General features: G+C 39.7%; 1 protein-coding gene across 5 annotated transcripts in view; it reads right to left on the bottom strand.

The window, feature by feature from the left end:
- RUNX1T1 (RUNX1 partner transcriptional co-repressor 1) overlaps positions 1-22,947 on the bottom strand; it is a 151,362-nt gene that overhangs the window by 122,569 nt on the left and 5,846 nt on the right. For 2 of the 5 annotated variants that reach the window (XM_028736535.2, XM_028736536.2), the window contains one exon: positions 226-396. The exons of 2 other annotated variants lie outside the window; for them this stretch is intronic. In XM_028736535.2, coding sequence (XP_028592368.1) covers positions 226-313 — 88 coding nt within the window. In that variant the 5' untranslated portion in view covers positions 314-396. Of the gene's footprint in view, positions 1-225; positions 397-18,618; positions 18,767-22,947 lie in introns of those variants that run through there. One more of the 5 variants, XM_028736537.2, reaches the window with a different exon arrangement.

The raw sequence follows: 22,947 nt of genomic DNA, 5'->3' as shown, positions 1-22,947 counted from the left end.
TTCATGCTTTGAGATAAATATGAATAGGGCATCTCTCCACAAGTTCTTCATGCATAACCATCCAAAATCTGAAAGCCCTACAAGGTTAGATTCCAAGGGAGGGATGGGAAGCACATGGAATAACAAGGAGAAGATTGAAAGCACAGTTACAGAGGGACAAGGCACAATAAATCAAATTAATTTCTTTCTCATAAATAGCATGTTAATTACAAATCTGTTCCTTACCTTGGCAAAATTCAAAGTTCCCTTTTTTCCGGCAGTCACCTATTACTAAACTCAGTGCTCTCCAAGTGTTTCTTTTGACAGATATCATTCTCCACCAATCGTCCTGCTAATTTCCTCTCCTTTTCTGACTGGGACAGATATTACGTTCACCAGCCCAGAGATCAATCTTTTCTATTGACAACAACAAAAGGGAAAAAAACACGCACATATCACAGCCAGTTTGAAGCACAAAGCCCCTTTATTGACATGCTATCTATCTATATATGTAACAGAAGTAGTAACTATAATCCTAAAGTAACTTCTTTATTATTGCATTTTAAAACCAATTCTTTTTTTTTTTTTTTAAATATTATTCCCAGAGGGAAGGAGGGAAACTAATGCATATACTGTGAATTACAAACAAGTCAAACATCAACACTTAACTGGGTCAATTGTTCATAGGAAAGTAACTTGTATCAGGTCAGATTATATTTCCATTAGGCTCTCCAGAGTATCAGGAAGAGATCGTTCTTATGGCTACTATCTAATATTTTTAACTAAAGAAGTCAGGCATCAAACCTTCTGCATACAAACTTGTTCTTTACCACTGAGCTATGGTATTACCCCCCCCCCCATATATTACCTCCTGTTGTTTTATATAAGGTCAGAATTTTTACCAATAACCCCCAGGATTCACAAACTACTAAAAAGAAGCATACCCAGTCCTGGGTCAATAATGCTATTATTTATTTATTCATAAGTATTTTTAAACTTCTCCTCGTGCTCACATTCAAGAAGCATGATTAAAATAAAATGAATCACATCAAGACATAGTTTTCAACTGTTGTTAGTGCTGCATTTTATATTGCTGTAACACCCCCAACCCCACGGATCTTCTGATTATTACGATAATAAGTAAATACAATAAAACATATTCCCATTAACATCTACGGAATTAAACTAGTTGAATGCTCTAAACCACTTTGAAAGTATTGTACTGCCCATCTCTGTAGCTGCAACTGTTTCCAAAGAGCTGCTGTACTAATATCCCATTTACTTCAACATGGTTTGCATACCATAGCCAAGGAATTCTGAAGTGTGTGCCAGGGCACCCTTAATATGCCAGGGAAAATAAAGCACCCATCAAAAAGAAAAGGCTGCATTATTACATGAATCCCTCCTCTTCACTAGCCTCCTTCCAGACAGCATCTGCTGAGGGAGGGCAAATATGCTGGGTCTCTTTATCAGGCCTGATGGAATTATTTAACCACTTCCAATGCAGCAGCACAGTGGAATTATTCCCTTTCAGTAGACACTTCCCATTGCATTGTGCATTCATTCTAACCCAGGAGTGGGGAAGCTATGGCCCTCCAGCTGTTGCTGAACTACAACTCCCATTGGCTCTGGCAAGCATGGCCAGGGATGATGGGAACTGTAATTCTGCAACATCTGGAGGGCTGAACGTTCCCCACTCCTGGTCTAAGAAATAGATTGCATCCAACTATTTGTAAGAGCTGTTTGACAGAGGAACATTCTCCCTTGGGAAGTTGTGCACTCTCCTTCCTTGGGAGTTTTTAAGCAGAACTCGGATGGCCCTCTGTCATGGATGCTTTAGATGAGATTTCTGCATTGCAGGGGATTGGACCAGAAGACCCTTGCGATACCTTCCAGCTCTATAATTCTGTGATTCTAAAACTACATCATAACTAAAATAGGCCTACTGAAACCAATGGGCTTAAGTTAAGTATGTGTTATGTTACGTAACCATAAGTGGGTCTACACCAGGGGTCAGCAAACTTTTTCAGCAGGGGACTGGGTCTACTTTCCCTCAGACCTTGTGGGGGGACCGGACTATATTTTGGGGGGAAAATAAAGATGAACGAATATCTATGCCTCACAAATAACCCAGAGATGCATTTTAAATAAAAGCACACATTCTGCTCATGTAAAAACACCAGGCAGGCCCCACAAATAACCCAGAGATGCATTTTCAGTTAAAGGACACCTTCTACTCATGTAAAAACACACTGATTCCCAGACTGTCTGCAGGCCGGATTTAGAAGGCAATTGGGCCGGATCCGGCCCCTGGGCCTTGGAATGCCTACCCACGGTCTACACTGACTTATCACCATCATCATTTTTCATTTGTATGCCGCCTTTCCGCAGTTAAAAAACAATGCTCAAGGCGGCTTACAGTGTAACAAGATTTACATAATTACAAAAGTCATAAACAATAAATATCCACATCAAAAGAATACACAACCAAACGGGAAACAATTTCTACATAAATAAAAATCTAAAACTAAGAATACAGCATTAATATCAGTTTAAAATGACATAGGTAAAAAATAGCAGCAATTTAAACAAAAAACAAACAAAACAAAATGGAGCCCTCTCTGCCCAGCAGCAGCAGTGACAGCAGTCCTTTATAGAGCCCATCAGGCTCTGCCCTGGGCCAGGTGTTGAGCAGCAGGACTGGGGCCCTCAGGCACTGAGCAGGGGACTTAGTTGGATACAGCCCATTAGGTAGACACATAGGGAATGCCAGAGGAAGCTTTCAGTCTGAAGGCAACCTCAGTGAAGTACAATCCACCACCCTGGCAGGCTGGTCTGGAGGTGGCGGTAACAGCAGCAAGAAGCATCCACAGCACTCTGAAGAAGCACCAGGCAGCTGGGAGCCGTTAAATCCCCCATCATGCCCCAACAAAGCATGGCTCCTGAGCCTTGATGGGAATCAAAATGATAAAGGGGAACCCAGGCATATAGGCTTCCCAGGGGCATCTAGCTGGCCATGTGAGAACAGAGTATTGGACAAGATGGGTCTTTGCCTGATCTAGCAGAGGTCTTCTTCTGGAGGGAAGGCATCAACAGTGGGCCCTGACAGTGGCCCAAGGATGCCGCATGCTGACTCTAGGCCTGAGTAACTCTTATTCTTTCCCTTTCAGGTTTAGAAGTCAAATTCTCACCCAGTTTTAAATTTAAAAAATGTGTGTATCTCACACATTAAGCCGATCTTACATGTGTCTCTTATAATGCAAAAGTATTTCAGATATGGGGCAGCCTAAATAAATAAACATATAAACTTGCACCAAGCAGATCCTGAACATGCAAAAGCATGTGCTCATTTGGGAAAAAATACAGCCTAAATATATTCCATAAAACATCAGTGTCTAGTGAATTAGAGCAGAGATGACAGTCAGTAAATAAATATAGCTAAAAATAAAGATGGGCCTGGAAGGCATGATAGTATTCTGCCCTGGGACTTCAGGATAGAGGAGAACAAAAATATTGATATCCTGAAATCTAATGCTACATAAAGCAATGTGTTTTCTTGGTTCCACATGAGATGCAGTCCAATGTGCTATTTCAAATTCATTTTGCTGGGCTGAAGCAGCAATACCTTTGTTTACTGGTGAATGTTATTTGCCCAGTGTAAACATATTTTCATAATAAGCATATACCCTGTCAGAGACTACACTATGGGCAGCTTCCTGTCCAGCTTTTTGAAGACAAAGTTCACCAAATGTTGAAGTTTTCAATTTGATAAAATATCCTTTATATGTTTAAAAACAGTTTACAAAATCTGTTAGTTGGGAAATAGCAATGATTTGCTTAACTTAGTGAATATTTACCAAATTTTCCTCTTCAATCTATGCAAACCTAAAAGATCAACTTTCATACTTTAAATAATCTTCTTATAACATTAGTCATTTTCTATAGTTATTTTATAGGATTATGAGGCAAATTAATTTAGGATGTCTGCATCTAATACCTTTGATAACACTCATTGTTTGACCTAGCAAGAAATTTCATGCATTTCACAGATTTGTGCAAGGAAAAGGGATTTTGTAGGAGACATGTTGATGGATTGTCCAAAACAATATTATATGTACCAAATAGAAAGGTTCCCCCCTCTTAAAAGTATATTGATCTATCTTGAGTGAAAAGTACATAATCTGAATCACTCATTTCTCCTTTCACAGAAACCTCTGACAATGTTAAGTGAGTGGAATTTCTCCACCATTTTGTAAACTGTATGCAGAGCCACAGTTTAATTAACAACTCCTTTAAATATAATATGATATACAGCAGCCATTTGTAAGGCAATCTGCATTTCATTCATTTTACCTCATAATAGTTAGACAACAAAAATGATGTGTGTGTGTGTGTGTGTGTGTGTGTGTGTGCCTAACATATTAACTCTTGCAACTAACAGGATGACTGAAAGCTCCCTCACTACCCCTTTTGAAACAGAAAGCCTTAAACAATTTGTATTTCTCCAGAAGAGTGGCATTAAAAAGCTCATCATGTTGCATAACCATGGCAATAGTGAAAAACATACATTCCCAAACAAATATTACTTTTTCTCAATGGTATGAAGTAATTAAAGCCATATGTGTAAATCTGTGATCCATGCAGTAGTTCAAGCTGCAGCTAATAGAAAATACAGCGAATGAACTCTGCCATATAAAAGATTCTTGTTACAGAAATATAATGTGAAAACCAGATGGAGACAGAAACCCTTAATCACAGATGGGAATGCAATCACTGGCATACAGAATATTTTTTTTATCAATCTTAACCATATGCAAAATGTATTTATTTTGTGCAGAATGCAATAACTCGAGAGAGCCTTCTATTTGAAATCAGTTAACCTTGTAGTCAAAGCACTTTTATCTCCACCCCTCCACTCCCTTCCAAGATTCTCGGCTGAGCCAAGGTTTTAAGAAGAGGAGTCACTGGGCCTGGCAAATCACTCTTGCAGCAGTTTATCTTTCAGAAAATTTAATAGGATCTAAAGACTACACATATCAGAATCAACATAAAAGAAAATCAAGTGCAGTTACCAGTTCCTGTATTGCTTAGTTACTGCCAAGAACCCCTTCATCACCTAAGCACACACAGGATTGTATTACCATGGAGTTAAGTCTTTTTCCTCTAGCAGGAGTGCACAACTTGTTCAGCAACAGAGAACCACATGGGAAATACACCAGAAGGAAGACACGTGCAGCTCTTCGCCAGTTCTACTGGCATGTAATTAACACAATATGCGCATCACTCTTTATTTGAACCCAACAGGTACCAAAGAACAGTTAATGGCCATAATTTTTTAAGTAAATAAAGTAAATGTTATACACATATTCTGAAATTTAGGCAGAATTGTGGCCTAAGCAGACTTCAGGATCACATCTTCTCCTACACAAGGACATCAGAAGCTTTTGCTTGTTATTTTCTTCTGTATGATTTAATTTTAACTGAAGTCAGTTTCAAACCTTCAGTCATCAATCTGGCTTGTTTCAACAAACTGTAGTTAAGATTAGCCACAGTTTAGAGTTTGGATGTAACACAGAAGTGTGGTTAATTAAAAGCAGAAGAAAATGCCATGGTAATCCACCAGGTTCAGTTTCTTATATTGTTGTACCACTGGTGCAGATATTTATCCTGAATCTTATGAACATCTGATTTTACTAATTCCTCTATTCCTTCGTAGTCATGGGAGTTTCTTCCACCCAATCCCCAGATATATTGCCAAAATGTCACCAGCATCAATGACAAATAATAATAATAATAATTGGTCATATCTATGAGAGAAACTCTTGTGAATTTGAAGAAAGGAAGGAATTTGTAAACCCGTTTTAGAACGGGTTTTTATTCTTCCTGCTAAAAGTGTTTTTAAAAGGTAAAAGCCATTTCAAGCAGCTAAGAAGTGTGACACTTACCATGTGCTTTTAAAATGAGTACAGAAATGTTCCGGGAAATGAGTCGCAGAGACAATACATAGAAAAATGAGCAGCCGCCACCACCGCCCCCTTCTCCAAAATGCTACTGCATATAATGTTACAGAGCCATGTAGCATCATTCTCAGAAACGTTTCCAGTCCCTATTTTTTAAAGAAGATTTTTCATGCAATGGGGGAGAGAGGAAAAAGCTCTTAGATTACCATGCATTTTCCCCCCTCCCTGAAAATGTGCCTTTCAGCTTCTGACTTTGCAGCAGAGAGTTCCCCAACCCCCATTAAATCTCTGGGGTTTGGTTCGGCTGAAACGCTGACAGCAGCCGTAATTAGACAATTTTTGGTCTTAAATGAGTCTATTGCCCATTTCTACCCCATTCTTATGTAGCACCACAAGGATAGCTTTGAAAAACCTTCTTGGGTGTTCCTCTTCAACAACCTTGGTTCAAATGATACAGTTGCTTATTTCTGCCTCTTCCTTATATAGCACATATTTCAAAAACAAACTCTGAAAACCTTCCAGAATGTTCATTCTTCTTTATCAGCCTAGACTTCAAATGATCTGCAACCAGGGTGGAATCTACACACATAAAAACCTTTTTATATATATATAAAAAAGTGTTTTTTAAAAACACATTGAATTTTCCATAAGGCTCACCATTGTCATCTAGTGTCACATACAAGTGCAGTTGTATACTGCACTTAAAATATTTTATTTGCAGCTGCATAGCCAAGTCCCAGTTTTCACTTTCTAAAACAGAAGTTCCAGAGCAGTAACATATTGTTAAAAGCCACTGGCAACACAAGAAGGCAGAGGCTCTCTCTTTCAACACAGATCAGACTATGGCATGCACCAGGACTCCACCACAGCATCCCAGATCAGAAGGGATTACTATCAACATGACCCACACCTGCAATTCCTCTCCTGTAACATCCCCCCTTTGCCAAGCAGCAGGTACAACAAGAATGCACTTAATTTGCGAAGCAGAAACTGAGAAAACCAAGCTACACTGCCTACTATGAAAGTTACAGTGGTTGGCTAACAAACCAAGCCAAAATTTGCGGAACCTTAGAGAAAGTGAAATGGCACACCAACTCAAACAAAGAAAGGAAGAATTTGCCCCAATTTCTCTTTCTTGGTCCCTCTACACAGATCTGGTGGGGAGGAGTGGGACAGAATGTGAAGAACAATGTTTGAGAGATGATCTCAAGATCTGAAAGCAAGCTTAAAGTGCCCTGCATCTTGATATATTTAAATTAGAACAGCTGACTCAAAAGTGCTGAAAGAATTCAACTTGCTTCTTGAGCACTTCTCCATTTCTGTGGTTCAAATAAAGGTATCGTTATCATTATCAGTTTATTTACACACCACATTTCCAGGTGATGATCAATGCAGCTCAGAAGAAGAGTGAGCAAGTTAATATACACCAGGAATGGGAAACCCCTGGCCTTCCAAATCTTGTTGGACTCCAACTCCCATCAGCCTCAGCTACCATGGCCAATGTACAGAGATGATTTGTAGACCAGTAGCATCTGGAAAACCATTGGATTCCCTACCGCAATACTGAGAACTAGCAGAAGCAATTATAAATATATTAAAAGCATTTCATAATAATAGTTAAACCCACACTAGCTAGCTAACAAAAACATCATGATTAAAAAATTCCCTAAACACATGAAAAGCTTTCCTTTCTGAAATATGAAAACGACCAAGAAAAATGCACATTTAGCTGACATAATTTAGTGATTTGATTTAGTTTGGAAATAGTTATCAGTAGCAAAAAAATGCAAGACTGTAAGTACATAGCAATTTAAACCAGTAAAATTTGAGAACTATCTAAACAGCAGCATTTCAAAGAAGCCAAAAACATGCACCAAATTGGAGAGATGCTATCTAGGGACGTTTGGCAGTAGAAGAACGATTTGCAGTCGGAGTAAATCAGGTGCAAAATGAAAAATAAGTAGTGAAGAAAGAAATTCACAACCACCAAGAATTAGGCTCCTTATTATTTATTTATCTCCTGCCTTTTATCCAAGGGGCTCAAGGCCACATCCACTGTTCTTTACCCTCCTCCCACATTTGATTCTCAAAAAAAGAAGCCTGTGAAGTAGATTTGACTTCAGGATTTGACTGCTCTACAGTTACCCAACGAAATTCATGACACTGCAAGAATTTGAACCAGAGTCTTCCCAGTCCTAGTCTCTAACTCCAACCATTACATTCCAATTTTTCTGTTTTCCTCAGAACTGTGTTGTTGTTGTTGGCATCCATCTGTCTCAAAGGACAATGGAGTGCGCCTCTGGGGGTGAATGACCTCCCCAGGGCACAAGTCTGTGCAGTATGTATGGAGGTCCTAGGCTTCCCAGACAAGACCCCTCTCTCGGCCTTGTGGTCCGAAGAAAAGCAGAGTAATATGTTTGGCACAGCTTGGCTGAAAGAGTTGCCAGGAGGAGGCGTACAAAGCACCATTCAACCATCTATGGGACTCCACTCCAGATTTGTGTAAGGTTTACTCCTTAGTCTTTTTCTTCTCCCAAAGATATGACACAAGGCAGAAGTTTAGGATCAGAGTTTTCCTTCTCCTAGATGGGCTACTTTCCCAGGTTGACGAACCCCATCTGCCCCTCACTTCCCTCTACAGCATATGCAGAAACTGCCTTCTTGACCATTGGACCCACTGTTGGTCTCATCTGCTCAAGCCATCAGAGTTTGTTGTGTATAGCCAAAGGGCTGTCTTCACACACAGGGGAAGTCCCTAACTCCCCAAAGGTTTGAGACCCATTGGCTACCCTACCCTGATTTAGCTGGCCAGTCAAAGCTGTTCCTGAAGTGTGGCCACTGTCATATGCTTACAGCCTCTAGGAGCCGCAGGTGAGAGCTGAGTGCAGGGTGGGGAGCAAAGGTGGACAAACAGCCCCCAAAGGAGCATGATGTGTCCCCCACCAGAAGTGCTACCTCTCCCCTAACACACCATACACTGTACTGTAATGTAACTGGGGAACTAAGTCATTATTACAGTGCTACCTCGGGTTAAGAACTTAATTCGTTCTGGAGGTCCGTTCTTAACCTGAAACTGTTCTTAACCTGAAGCACCACTTTAGCTAATGTGGCTTCCCACTGCTGCTGCGCCACCAGAGCACGAGTTCTGTTCTCATCCTGAAGCAAAGTTCTTAACCCGAGGTACTATTTCTGGGTTAGCGGAGTCTGTAACCTGAAGCGCCTGTAACCTGAAGTGTCTGTAACCCAAGGTACCACTGTATTTGTAAACAACCTTCAAAACACACACACACACACATATGCAGATTAAGCTAGAATCTTAAAATCTTAAATTCATACTCCAGACTTTAAAAAATTAACTTTAATTCAGAGAGCTCTCCAATCAGGGACACTAGAGAGATACGCTAAGCTTGCTGGCAACACACTTCTCTACTGAACAGTGATTCAGCATCCGTGAGCAATTATAACATGAAACATCACACCTCCAGTTTATCATCTGGTTTGGAGGACAGCCAACTTCACTCAACCACCACCACTGGTAATTTAAAGAGCTAAACTGAGAATAAACTAAATATAACAACACAAGGGGATTACAACATTTCAAAGGGTTTAAGGATAATTCTAGGAAGAAGAAAGGTTCTACCTTGTCTCTTTGGTATGAATTAATATTTATAAGCTGAGAGAAAAAGCCAAGTTTACAAAAGAACAGCTACTGTAGGTCTCACTAAATCATACTGCAGCTTGGAGAATCCATGAAAAAATTATTCAAGTTCATGCAAATCAACAGATAATTCCAATGAAATTATTGTGGCATTGTGCATGAATCAATGGGTTGAATACTTATTTCCTGCTCTCATACATAACTGGCTTACTGTTTTTCAAATATTTTATCTGACATTGCAGCTAATGTTAAAATATGCTACTTTCCATTAAAAAAGAAAGATCCATCTTTCTCATTTTTATGTCTTTCTTCAGACTCACAATGACAAAGAAACCTAGCAGTTTTGTTGTTGTTGTTTAGCAATCCCGCCAACATGTTACAAGGGAGAAATTATGTGACTTTGAATTTTTGTGCAACTGTTCCCACGTATAACCTTGCCAGATCTCAGAAGAAATGAGAGAAAAATGGCATACACTATTTCCACACATTAATTTATTGACATGCTTTCACATTTAAAATTGCATATCATCTATTCTTGAAGACTAGCTGAAACCCTAAGCAGCCCAGTGACAAGAGAAAACGCCACACACACCCTCATGTCAATTTGATACTAACCTAGAAAAAACAGTGGTTCAAAATCAATCAAAATGGGGGGGAAATAAGAATTTAATCAACTGTATCTATTCATTTGTATAATGAAGTGCATCTATTAATCTGATGCACCTTTTAAATATAACAAGCCATTCTAGCTTACAAATAGCTTAGTATCATGTATCACAGTGAAAACACAAGAACCCTCCACACACAATTTTCTTTCTTTTTTCCTCCCTCTCCCTCATCTAATTTCATTGACGAGGGACAGTCCCTAGAGAACAAAGAGAAGAGAGAACCTATTATATCCAGAGGCTGGTTTCTCCAAATTGAAGGCATCTGTTCCATGCCCATGACTTCCACATAGAAGAAAAACAGAACTTTGAAGGCATCTGTGTTCATGCTCGACAGTCCCATATCTTATGGACTTCTGTAATTGCCCAGCTGCAAACACGGTTTGCTCACTGCTGCTGTCATTGTCAGCTGATCTCATCTCTGTCACACACAAAACAAAGACTGTAGAGCCATGATTTATAAAGTAAAGTTGAGAGAGCCACACAGAATTGCCACCAGCTGTCTAATCCATCTTGTTACTCTCCTTACCTGGTATATACCAAACAACAGAGGATTGTAGTTCATGGATCTGAGAAAATGTGCTTTGGCCCACAAAATGGGCTCTGGTCCTCTTATGCCACAATACAGCAGGTCTCAAACTTTTTGCAGCGGCAGAACCCTTCGCTTTAAACAAAATTCCAGTGGAATCCTTGCAGTAAAAAATTTTACAAAGATTTTTTTTTGTAAAGCAGGGTGGGGAGGAGGTGGGAATTTGGGGAGATTAAGGAAGAGAGCCAGTCAGAGAGGTAACCAGGGCCGGATTTAGGTTTGCTACCGAAGGTAATGGGGCCCTTTGTATGTCCAGCTGTCCTTTCTCAACAAATTGTCACTGTTTTTTGTGCTAAATATATGCTATATGGTAATTTATGAACCTAATAGGTATCTAAAGCCATTTTGTTTGTTTTTTATCTTATATTTTGGAAATGTACATCCAGTTTTGTTTCCTTTAAATTTTGGGGGGGCTCCCAAGAGAGTGGGGCCCTAAGCTATAGCTTGTTTAGCATATACGTAAATCCGGTACTGGAGGTAACATTTAAAAGCAGCAACTTTGAGACCTATAAAAACTTTGCTGTCAATCTCTGTTAAGGCTTCGGCTCCAATGAGAGACAGTTTGTATCTGACCATATATTTAACCATTGCTGCCAGGCTGCAGCTTAATAGAAGGTTCTGGGTTGGGGAAGAGGGATTCCCGTGACAAGTGCTTGAACACGTGGGCAGGGCAGAATTGCTTACCCAATGCCACATGATGCTGCTGATTACCGATGGGGCGGGGCAAAGCAAGGATGGAAGCAGCAGATTGGGTGCACACCAAGTTTCCCACTGCCTGGCCCCCACTTCCTATTGGTAGTCAGCAGCAACATGCAGCGTTGGGAAGTTGCATAAGCAACACTGCCCTCCCTCTATCACCTGCCAACTGCTATTGACTTAACCATGGAAATCATGGTAAAGGGAAGGAAAGAAGGGGAAGGGATTCCCAGGACAATGGCTTGAGTAGTGCATTTAATCCCCACGGCTGCAGCTCAATGGAAACCACACATTATGCGTGCTTGTCCACCATTCCAACTTTGTCTTTGCGGGACTCCTTGGAATGCTTTGCAGAATCCCTGGGCTCTGTGAAACAGAAATGCTGCCATAATTCCTGTATTTTTCCATCTATAAGACGCCCCCATGTATAAGACGCCCCCTATTCTCATTTAAGAAAATGGGGGAAGATCTATCGATGTGTAAGACACCCCAAAATTTTGCACATTATTTTTAAGGGGAAAAAACATGGAAAAATACAGTAATATGGGTCTTTAAGGTGTCACAAGACACAGTTGTGCTTGCTACAACAGAATTAGCAGGCTCCACACGTGAAATCCTTCCACCTGGGAAACCACAGCTACAATCCTGCAGGCAACTTCTTCAATACACTTGTCTCACTCATCTTGCATGGGTCTTATCTGAGAAGGGCCCATGTACCTTAGAGTGCACATACATCAAAGAGATAACATAGTAGTGCACAGGACCAGAACCTGTGCCCATAAGAAATGTTATCATCTCACATATGTGTGACTCTCCTGTTCTCACTCCTGTTCTCTGGACACCACTCTCACACAGGAAACGGCTTCACACAAACTATTTGTCAATCTAGCTCAGTCTTGTTTATTGTGGCTGGCCGCAGCTCTCCAAGTTCTCAGGCAAGGGTGTTTTTCATCACACTGGTAACCTAATCCTTTTTAACCTGGAGATGTTAGGCAATGAATCTGGGATCTTCAAACAGGTGTTCCACCAGTGAGCTACAGCTCTGTGCAATTGACACTCTCCAGAATTGCTGAAATTCAAAAATCTACAGCAACATGTGTTATCCGGACAGGGAATTATTGGAGAGGGGAGCCAAGGTGAAAGGGAAGCTACTGCACATGTGCAAAAACTAACAACTTTTTGAAGAGGCTTCCCTCAAATGTCCCACAAATGCGAAGCAGAATCGGTGAAAGGAGCTGCTGGAGTATATGAGGGCATCACCACTTTGCTACTTTCACCATAATAGTGGGACCCCATTAGAAGCAACACAATGTTAACTTGAGGTTATGTGGTTCAAAAACCATGTTCAATGAACTTTTAGAAGGCCACTTGCAAAGCTATAACAGCGGAATTCTGGCAGACACCCAGTTGGGGTGCAACACTAAGCCACACCCTGGCTTAGCATGAATGAGCGTAGTACAGGTTCCCAGAAAGAAGTCTCCTCCTCTGGTCCTGCTGCTGTGAGCTAGACCATAGTTCAGCTTAGTGTTGCATCTGAACCCAAACTTGTGGTTTGCAAGTTCACAGTAAAGCTTAGCATTATGCGTGATGCTGTGTGTGTGTGTGTGTGTGTGTGTGTGTGTGAAGTATTTGCCTTCCTCTGAATATTTAACAAATACATTAAGGAAGCTACTTCAAAACAAATTCAGAACAACAAGTTGGCACTATCACACTGATTACCACCTGAATATCTTGGCATTGGAGTGTTGCAATTTCAAAGTCAGAAAACAAAAATACTGAACCAAACATATCTTGACATGGCCAACTCTCTGCAAGTATTTTCATGCGAAATGCAGCTCCAGCTAAGCACCACTACCATTTGCTTTTCAGTTAACAGGATACTTTACTGATAGTGGCATCTAATGCATGTTTAATCAGAAGTATGTTTAACTGTATTCAAAGGGGGATTTCATGTACCACATACATAGGATTTCAACCTTTTCTCACTTTTAAGAGAGAAAAACTCATTGTTCAAATACCTGTTCCACTAGAGTCAACTTTAACAAATGCAACAAAACTATTAAAGAGATCATATGGGCAAGACATGAGGAGAATGTTCTTCCATTGACACAATTAGCCTTTATTTGAATTATTGCAATTTTGCAGAAGAAATGCACTAATGTGAGAAATATCAATGTAGCTTACTAATTCTTTGAGTTTAAGTATATCACTGTACATTTAAAACCTGCATTACCTCAGAAAATAATATACAATATGAGGTGGAGGTTGAAGGCTTTCAGTGAATAACTAGGTCATGAACTAAACCTCCTTCAACATTTTCTCAAAGAGCACAATTGTAATGCCTAAAAGGTGCCTAAATTCTCATCTATGGAACTTAATGCCATACTTGATCTGCTGACAGGCTTTCTGCAATACTTTTTGCATTTCCCCCCAGTAACAGTACAAGTTCGCTTAGAAAGAAAAGAACTAACCAACAACCTGGTGCCATTGTCCATAAATGTTTGGCAATGCTATCACGTTTCTGGCAACTGAGCAGCATAATCACTTTGACAAACAATCCTACCTGGAAGTCTCTACAAGCATGCTTTCTTAATCAACTGCAGCACTCTTTCCTAATTTCCTTTGCAGAAGTATCTTAACTGGCTATCTTGTAGCATGCTAAGTATCTCACGTTGGAGTAGTTCCGATCTGTCTCACTTTCTATGTTCCAAACCCGTCTACAGTATATAGCAGTTTTCTGTTCTTAGGTACTGCCCCATCCCACAATGCAACATTCCATCTAGGCCAATGCTACCCAAACTGACTGGAAACTTCTTCCAGTCTTCAGGCTCTCAAGGGAAGAACTTTCCTAGCCATGTTACCTTAGATCTTTTAAATGGGGCATTATAAACGATATCCATTTCCTGTACATGGTCTTCTCCTCTAGCACAAGCATCAACATCTGAATTTATTACCAGATTAAATATTTTCAATACAGTTAGACATTTAACCAGAATATTAAAGTAGAAACCAATGATTTGTTGTTGTTCTTGTTGCTTTAACACAACTGAACCAATGGAAAAGGAAAATATGGCCAGGAGGTTCATATGTCAGAAATGCAAAGGCTTGATGTAACCCTAAGTTGTGTGTATGTACCTAACCTTGTGGTGAAACAGTAGTTTGACTCCTGCTGCTCCCAGGCAAATGAGGTGAATGTTACATTGAAAACAGAACATCAGTCAGACAGACCATTGTGGAAAGTCTTTTGACCTACGGAATTGAAACATGACATTTGAACTACCACCTAGGGAGGTGACTGTGCGGTCATCATCAGTCAGGCAAGAAATGTAGGCTATAGCTCTTCAGATAAAGTGAATCACAAAGGGAAACTGGTTGGTGGTAATGACTGGTACTTATGCAAATTGCATATTAACATCCAGCCAGGCAGACATATTGAAGCTTCCTATAGCCACCGAGCTAACTATAGGTTTTTGCACAACAGATGTAGGCCATGAAGCTACTTTCTCAGGTGGTGGTTAACATTTCCAGTTTCTAAGATGTGATGGAGAATAACCTATCAGAACCAATAATTTACAGTTTTAACACTGCTAGTATCAAGGAGCAAACAATGGCCCAATGTGCTTGTTACTGATGGCGAAGCAAATTCACTCCACTAGATGGAGTCTTGCCTATAAAGGCAAATTTGCAAAAAGCTGCTTTAAAATATAATGTGCTTTCATGGGGTGTTTTTTTTATTATTTTAAAACACTTCATTCCAGATACCTAAATAAAAAATGCATAGAAAACTAAAGATCTTGCCTTTACTTGTGCAAAGTTCCACTGAATTCAGTAATACTCAACATCCCATTTTACCTTAGTTTCTTTTTCATTTTATTTTTTAACAAACGTCTGTACTTGGAGCACATCTACAGTGGCACAGAAAAATGCACATCTTAAAATTACTTCTAAGCAGGGATTCTGTACCCATCATGCAAGTAGCAAGAACTGCATTAAAATCAATCTTTGCTTAATTGTACCTTTCCCCCTTCTTTCTGTCTATCTGTCTTGTCTTGTCTTTATTTCTTTTTCTAGTCACAAAGTATTCCCATATGTTTTAGATCACACACATATTTTTCCTTCACTGGTTTAAAATAAAAAGTATATGCTTTTATAAATTTCTAGCTATTTCCCTAGCCTACTCCATAATTTCTAACCCCCTCTTGCCTTCCACAATTTGTGTCCTGCACATTCCATAAAACTTGATTAACAACACTACTGAAGAGCATCTTTTAATGAATACACTCAAGGATAATTTAATCATTTTATTTAAATATGGGGAAAAATTGCCCTGAAAGCCCTATTAACTAAAATACCCTTGATTACCTTAAAATTTTGATTTGCTGGTATAATAAGAAACAGGGTACTCTGTCTTTCTTTGCAGAGTGGGAAAGTAGTAGAAAATGAATAAAGGTTTCATTGAGATCAGCAAGAAATGCTGGGGTTATGACTCTGCATTGTGTTGAGGTGGGAAAATGCAAAGTTGTTTTCCCCACAATTAATATTTGCTAAATAGTATACTAATATTTAGCTACAAAGACCATTTTTATAGTCTATCACTGAGCTAAGGTCCTAATTGCTTAACACCATTTTTCCTGCACCAGATAAAAGTGCCAGCAAACAAAAAAAATTGCACATAAAGCTAGAGATTTTTCAGAACAGATCCCCCCCCCAAATAACCCACTCACATTAACAAAAGATTGCAGTGGCTTGCAAATTATAGGGTGTTATTTTTAGTGGAAGTAGTTCAATATTCATATTGGAGCAGATGTAGCAGTTTAACAAAACAGCTCTTCAATTCCTGCACAAATTGAAAACAGGAAAGCTGATTGCATTTTCTCTTATCACTTTCCTTTTCTGAATTGACACTTTTGGCCTTCTGAAAATCTACACATGGCTTTCATCTCAACAGCACCTGCTGATCAAACAGAAACCTAAAATTTTCATGAAAATGTGATGAAGGACTCATTTTCTCCTTCCCATCTCACGGGGGCATCAGTAGTCCACTGCCTGACCACAACTGTTGTACTATTACAGTACAATATTCTGAAATGTATTTTATATTTTCATTAAACTTCTTTTAGAATGGGTTAAATCACTAGTGGCTCTTTTCATATTAGCTCTTTGTCTGCTTTAAATTAATTTCTGTCTCCATGCTTGCCTAACACTGATGGGGTCTTATTGTGCTGCCAGTTCCATTTTACAGAGTATCTCAAAGAATTTGAGATAATAAGGCTTGCTATATATTTCACGGTCAATAGGTCTTCAATATATGTAAGAACTCTCACAGTACCATTTAATGGTCAGAATAGAAGAAGAAAACCCAAGCCCATAATATCCTTTCCATGCACAGCCTCCTCTTTACCACCAGAAATTGATCCAGTGTGCATACAGAAAGACAGGAGAAAGAAATCTCATTTAAACTTTGCTTTTGAATTCACTCATAGTCTACAAATCCAAGGAATCTCTAGCAGGTGCTTTGGCACTTCAGCACCAATGGAATTGTGCATAGTTGCCCAATCTGTTCTCATGGGAAACTTTCAAATGTCTTCTCCCACATATAAAATATGAAAACCTAAGTACCTTATTATGTTGTCTGCTCTTAGCTCTTAAACTCTAAACTGCAGCAGCCCTAGCAGGTAAACATGGGCCACCATAATTCTAGGTGCAATTATAGATGCTCCCAAGACCTGCTGTATGTCAGCTTTGTAACTGATAGAGGCTAAACCTCCCCAAGTGTTCTGCAACCATCCATTACTATTCTGCTTCAGTGATAAGGTAGCTTGAAGGCAGATATGACATACAGTAATATATGTGGCACTCTGCCTGTTGGTTTGTGAACTTGTGTTCCATCATGTTCAGTGAGGCAATCATAAACCTGAAATGTCAATATATTCAGTCAATGGAAGTAAAATAATGGGACTCTATTGTCTTACGCTATTGATCTTCTGTTGTCAACACAGATACATGTCCTACCGCCCCTCTTGGCTTTACACAAATTTTAATTAGACTCTTAGCTACTGGATCATATCTCTGTATCCAGTTATGCCAACACCTGGCCAAGCGCTGCAGCCAGAGGAAGGTGTTAATATCTCAAAACAAAAACAAATTGAGTTTAAAGCAAGATCTGCCCATTTCAGTAGAACTGACTTTCAAGTAACGGTGCTTAGGACTGGGGTATTCTGAAGCCAGAGGGGTTTATTGGGGACTTTAAAAAAATTACTTCCAGATGGTGTTTGAGTTGTCCCTTGCCTAGAAAAAAACAGCTTATCATTCTTTCCTGTTCTGAAGAATTCTAAGAACTGTATCAAAATTTAAAATATAAAAAAGCATGCATTTGTGGACTTAAGTCCTATCACCTAAAAAACCAAACAGAGGCTAAGCAGAAAGCACAGCGAGTCCTTCACTAAATAAAGAAATTAACAGTATCCCTCTCACAAATAGTCATGCATACAATTCTGGCATAAAATTCAAACCAGAAATCCCCTGAGGTTGCAATCCCAAGAATTTGTTACAAGGAAGTTTAAGTCCCATTGCACTCAGTGGGATTAATGCGTTGGACTCCCATTACCAATTGCACTTATTGTTGTTTTATGAGAACCATTATCTCAAAACACTCAGAATATAATCCATATGCAGAAACTTCAGTAAAGGTGGGATAAAAAGGAAAGGGATGAAACCCTTCTGAAACTTTTTTTTTTAAAAGCAATGGACATTTTCAAAGCTTCCCTTCTCCCCCCTACACACAGAGACTATTTGCTACCCATTCTCACCCAATAAAAGAGGTAATCAAATTGTTACGATGTTCATCCTCTCTGTCTATCTAATGCTTTTAAAGCCGAGTAAATAAATAATCTATTTGCCACAAAACCACACTTCCTTTGCTGTATCATGGATTTTTTTAAACAAAAAAACAAACCCCAAACCCCTTCCTAAACCCATTCAGACTAGCCACACTAAAACCAATTAAAGATAAGGGTGGGGTGGGGGTGGGGGGAGAGATGGAGAGAGAGAGGAGAGATAAAATAATCTCACCTTTGCAAGTCCTGTTTGAATAACTGAGCTGATGGGAGATTGCAAGGCCAGGCCAGGTGAGGTTAGATGCCTCATAACCCCACACAACAAAAGGCAGATCCCTTTTCTCTCACTCCAGGCTAATCTTTAAATGTAAATTCCCCACCAGCTAAGAAGAGAAGCAAGATAAGAGGTTACATCTTCACTTCTCCGGAGCTGTTATCGACTTCAGCATCATTTAGAGGAGATGGGGAGGGGGCGCTGAGAAAGGGAGGGAGGGAGGGAGGGAGGGAGGGAAGGAGAAGCATCTCTCTCCCCCGCTCCCGCAACACCACTTTCAAAATGCTTGGAGATTACCTTCTGGCTGAGGAGAGCACAGGCAGGAGCCGAGGCAGCAGCGCAGCTAGGGCTTTGTATTCATTAAACACACATCGCAGCTTATCTGAAGTAAAAGCCTTGTCAGGATGGCACATTGTATGTGAGAGAAAGGAGGGGGAAGGAGAGGCAATGTGCATCAGGGTGATTACAATATCAGCATGGCCCAGATGGAAGCAGGAAAATAAACAGAGAGAGAGGGAGAAGGAGGGAGGGAGGGGGCACTCGCCTAGAGGTGGGAGCAAACTTCTCCTCATGGGGGTGGAAAGCCCAACTTTGGCGCACATATATGCACAGACACACCTGCTAAGGAAGCACCCATCTTCCGGCCTGGGAAACTGCCATTAAGCCAAAGGCCCTTTCTCGAGGGGATATTTTCCATACGTCTTCTTTTTTTCAAAAATAAATAAATTTTTAAAAATCAAGTCTGCCTGAATAGAATACCTGAAGGAAAGGTTTGATCTGTGCCAAGGCTTCCCCTCAGTTCTTAATGCCAGGTCTCAAAATGCAAATATGTGAAGCAAGGACAATGATGGCATTCCAGATAGAAAGTGGATTTCCTTTACCGCTGCATGACTAGAATGTTCTAGAAATTAAAACTTTGGTTCTCTCATTTCCATGATCAGTTTACTGGTTTTATCTTCTCCTTTCTTCTTCTTTGGTAAAATACGTATCATCCAGATTATTATGGGCCATGAAGATCCGCCAAGAACAAGCAAAGTTCATCTAACCATTACTTATTTGTACTCATACTTCCCTCAGTGTAGGCCCTTTTATGAAGCACATTGCAGGGCAGGCTCAAATGTCTCCTTGTTACATGGAGAGGGATGAAGAACCTAAGAAAAAGTCCGTCCATTATTGGTGCATTTCCTGACAACCTACAGCAACCAGGAATTTTGATTTTTAGTCCTTTAAAATTGCAAATCTCTTTGGGTGCCTTTGGCAGAAAGGTGGTATATAAATGCAATGGATGATTATGCTCTTACCTCCATTATTTGAATTGTCCTGATCTGGACCAAACTAAGACCTGCCCAACGGGCCAAGTAACTTGGCTCTCTTTAACTTGCTCATTCTAAAAAGTGTAATCTTAACCGTCTCAGTTTTCTCATACCTTCTGAAAATTGATGAAGAAAAACTGAAATATTCTGAACACATCAAAGTAAGTTTTCAAGTCTGTCAGACTTGGGACTCCCCTTAGCTCCTAACATTCTGCAACATGAGACACAGTTAATTTACCCTATGCATCCACCTCTATCTCTTTCATTCTCCTCTCTCATGATTGGCCCTTCTTAAAAGGCAACCACCCACTGAAAAGATGGCAGAAAAATGGTAGTGGCACTGAGGCTGTGACATGTCCCAATTTTGGGTTCTGATCCACCAGCTGAAATCTACTTAGAATACATAAGGCTTCAACATGTCAATAGGTGAATATATACCAACATACAAACACACACGCCAACCTCTTGCAAAGAGTTTCCTCAGCCATTTCTTTTATGTGGAAACAGATTAAAGGGCAATTATCTGCCTGGTCCAATCTCATAAATTAAAGTGATGTCTAATGTATTGCTTTCATTTTTTTGAACATTTGTGGGTTCCCTGTTTGTTTAAGCATTTAGTGAGCTTAGCAAACACCTTTAATAAAAGAGAGCCATACTTTTTAATCCACCACTTCTGCATCTAAAAAGAACTGTAGTTATTCTTTATCCACATAAGGTTTCTATCATTAAATTGGCGACTTGGAAATCTAGACCCCACATGACTTATTTTAAGTTCACCCAGTGAAACCACGGAGAATCAAGTCAAGTATAAAGAAAATAATTCATTGAATATGCTGGCACCAGCGTATTAGCCAAATTCATGGAGGAAACATTAACAAATTGTTATTGTCCATGATAATTAAATGGCGCATCTGTGCTTAGAATACCTCTAGCCAGTGCTTTTTTCCTGGGAGGATTCAGGGGTATGCAGACCCTTAAACATTTTGTGAATCTAAGTTTGGCCTCATTGAGGGGCAGTATTTCAATATGAGTAGGAAAATGAGAGTATCTGTTTGCTGCGATTGGAGAAAGAAGGCAAAACTAGCAGCACCATCCAAAGCATGTCTCTTCAGAAGTTCCACTGAAATCAATAAGGCTTACTTCTGAGCAAGCACATATAAGATTACACTGCAGATGGATGTTTGACGTGATCCACAGGGCTCTTCTTAAAAAGTAAAAGAGCACGGAATGACACCTTTCCATGTTGAGAAGACTATGATAGTAATGATATTAATTTACTTTGAAAATTGTCTATTCCCCTTGGGATGACTGCTGATCAACAAATCAAAAGAGGGAATACTGGGCAACTATAGCAGCCAGAGCAATACACTTGGACCAAATGCTTCCTTTCCCCACCAAAGAATATATGGAAGAGGACTTGACACATGACAAAGGCCAAAAGCAGAATCTTAACACCAGAGGAAAGGGTATGTGTGTGAGTGTGTATGTGTGGAAATTGTGACACTGTAATGAAATGCCACATAAAGACGACTCTGTCATAAATCCTCTACTAATCCAATAATGTGAAAACCTCATGGTATCATTGGGACATAGCACAAGATATTATTTTCTAATTCTTCATTCCTCAGAATACACCGCAAGGCTTATACCAACAAAATGTGCTCTGCGTTAAGTGTTCTGTGATCACACATTGATCTTCAGCATAGTTACTCAGAACCAAGTCCCAATAACTTCTCTTTTTTGACTTGCTACAAATAAATTTGAGGTGAATAACTGCACAATCACTGTCAGAAAGGATGTCTGAATGTACACTGATGAAAGAGCAAAATGTTATGTATCTAAAGTGACGTCTGGTTCTCTACACAGATTGTTTCATTCTCGAAACGCAAGCAACTTTCCCCCACCTTCTCATCGCCTTCTATAATGGTCATGTATGGATAACCATATTCGATAGAAATCAAGCATACATTATAAAGAGAATGAAAAGTATGCTCAATTTGCTTCAGCTGGGTGCATTTGCTCCAGCAGCAAATCTGCACAAATCAGGGATGCTTTCTGTGGAATCCACAGATGGTCTTCGGCTGCAGTGTAAGTCCTATTGAACACAGTGGACTTACTTCAAGTAAAAATGCACAGGATGGGTTGTTAGTTAAATAATCAGAATCTTCCAGAAACTTCTCTTATGCCTATTCTATGCAAACTATGCACCACAGGACATAGCTGTGCAGCCATGATGTAAAGCAAAATTACCATGGATTGGGCCCTAGGTCTCCAGAACGTTTTCCTATGGTGGTGAGGGGAGGAGAGTCTTCTCAAAATATTAGCACTTATTCTCCAGATTTAAGATATATTTTAGACATTACAGGAACTGTAGTATCTAAATCTTTCCTATCTGGTAGATCTCACAGAAAACTGCCATGTTTTTAGAACAAATCATTTGTTGTGAAAATGTTTGTTCTGCCCACCTCTCCCTCCCCCTTTTTTTGCTTTAAAGAAAGCAATATACACGGTGGTCAGAGTAAAAATGTGTAACAGACGAACCATTCATAATCACAGCTGTCTGAAAGTCCAAGCTTGAGGCTACAAATCTTAATTTCAGCTGATTCTCTCTTAATAACGGGTTACCTCCTTATAAAGCAAGGAAGTCCATCTGCCTCAGGCAGAGAGATTTTTTTAGCTGTTTTAATGCTTCAAAACCTAGCATTTCCTTTCTTGCATTGAATATGTGAATTCTAGTGTGTTATAATGTGAGAATGCCAACATATGACCATTATACTATAATACCTCACTGCTCAGCTCAGCTCGTCATTACTTCGCTTGTAATTCTTATGCTAATTATGTTCATAATTACTATAAACAGATGTGGGAGAAATGCATGTGACCTTTTATTTGCAAAATACCTTCTTAATTCCTTTAAGGTTAGCACACATATGCAACAAAACTACTAAGTCAGATGGGAAATGTAAAGAAATAGCTA

This window comes from Podarcis muralis, chromosome 8, assembly GCF_964188315.1.
Source record: "Podarcis muralis chromosome 8, rPodMur119.hap1.1, whole genome shotgun sequence".
Taxonomy (NCBI): Eukaryota; Metazoa; Chordata; class Lepidosauria; order Squamata; family Lacertidae; genus Podarcis; species Podarcis muralis.
Note: the sequence above shows the minus strand (reverse complement) of the source record. Positions and strands in the feature narration are given on the sequence as shown.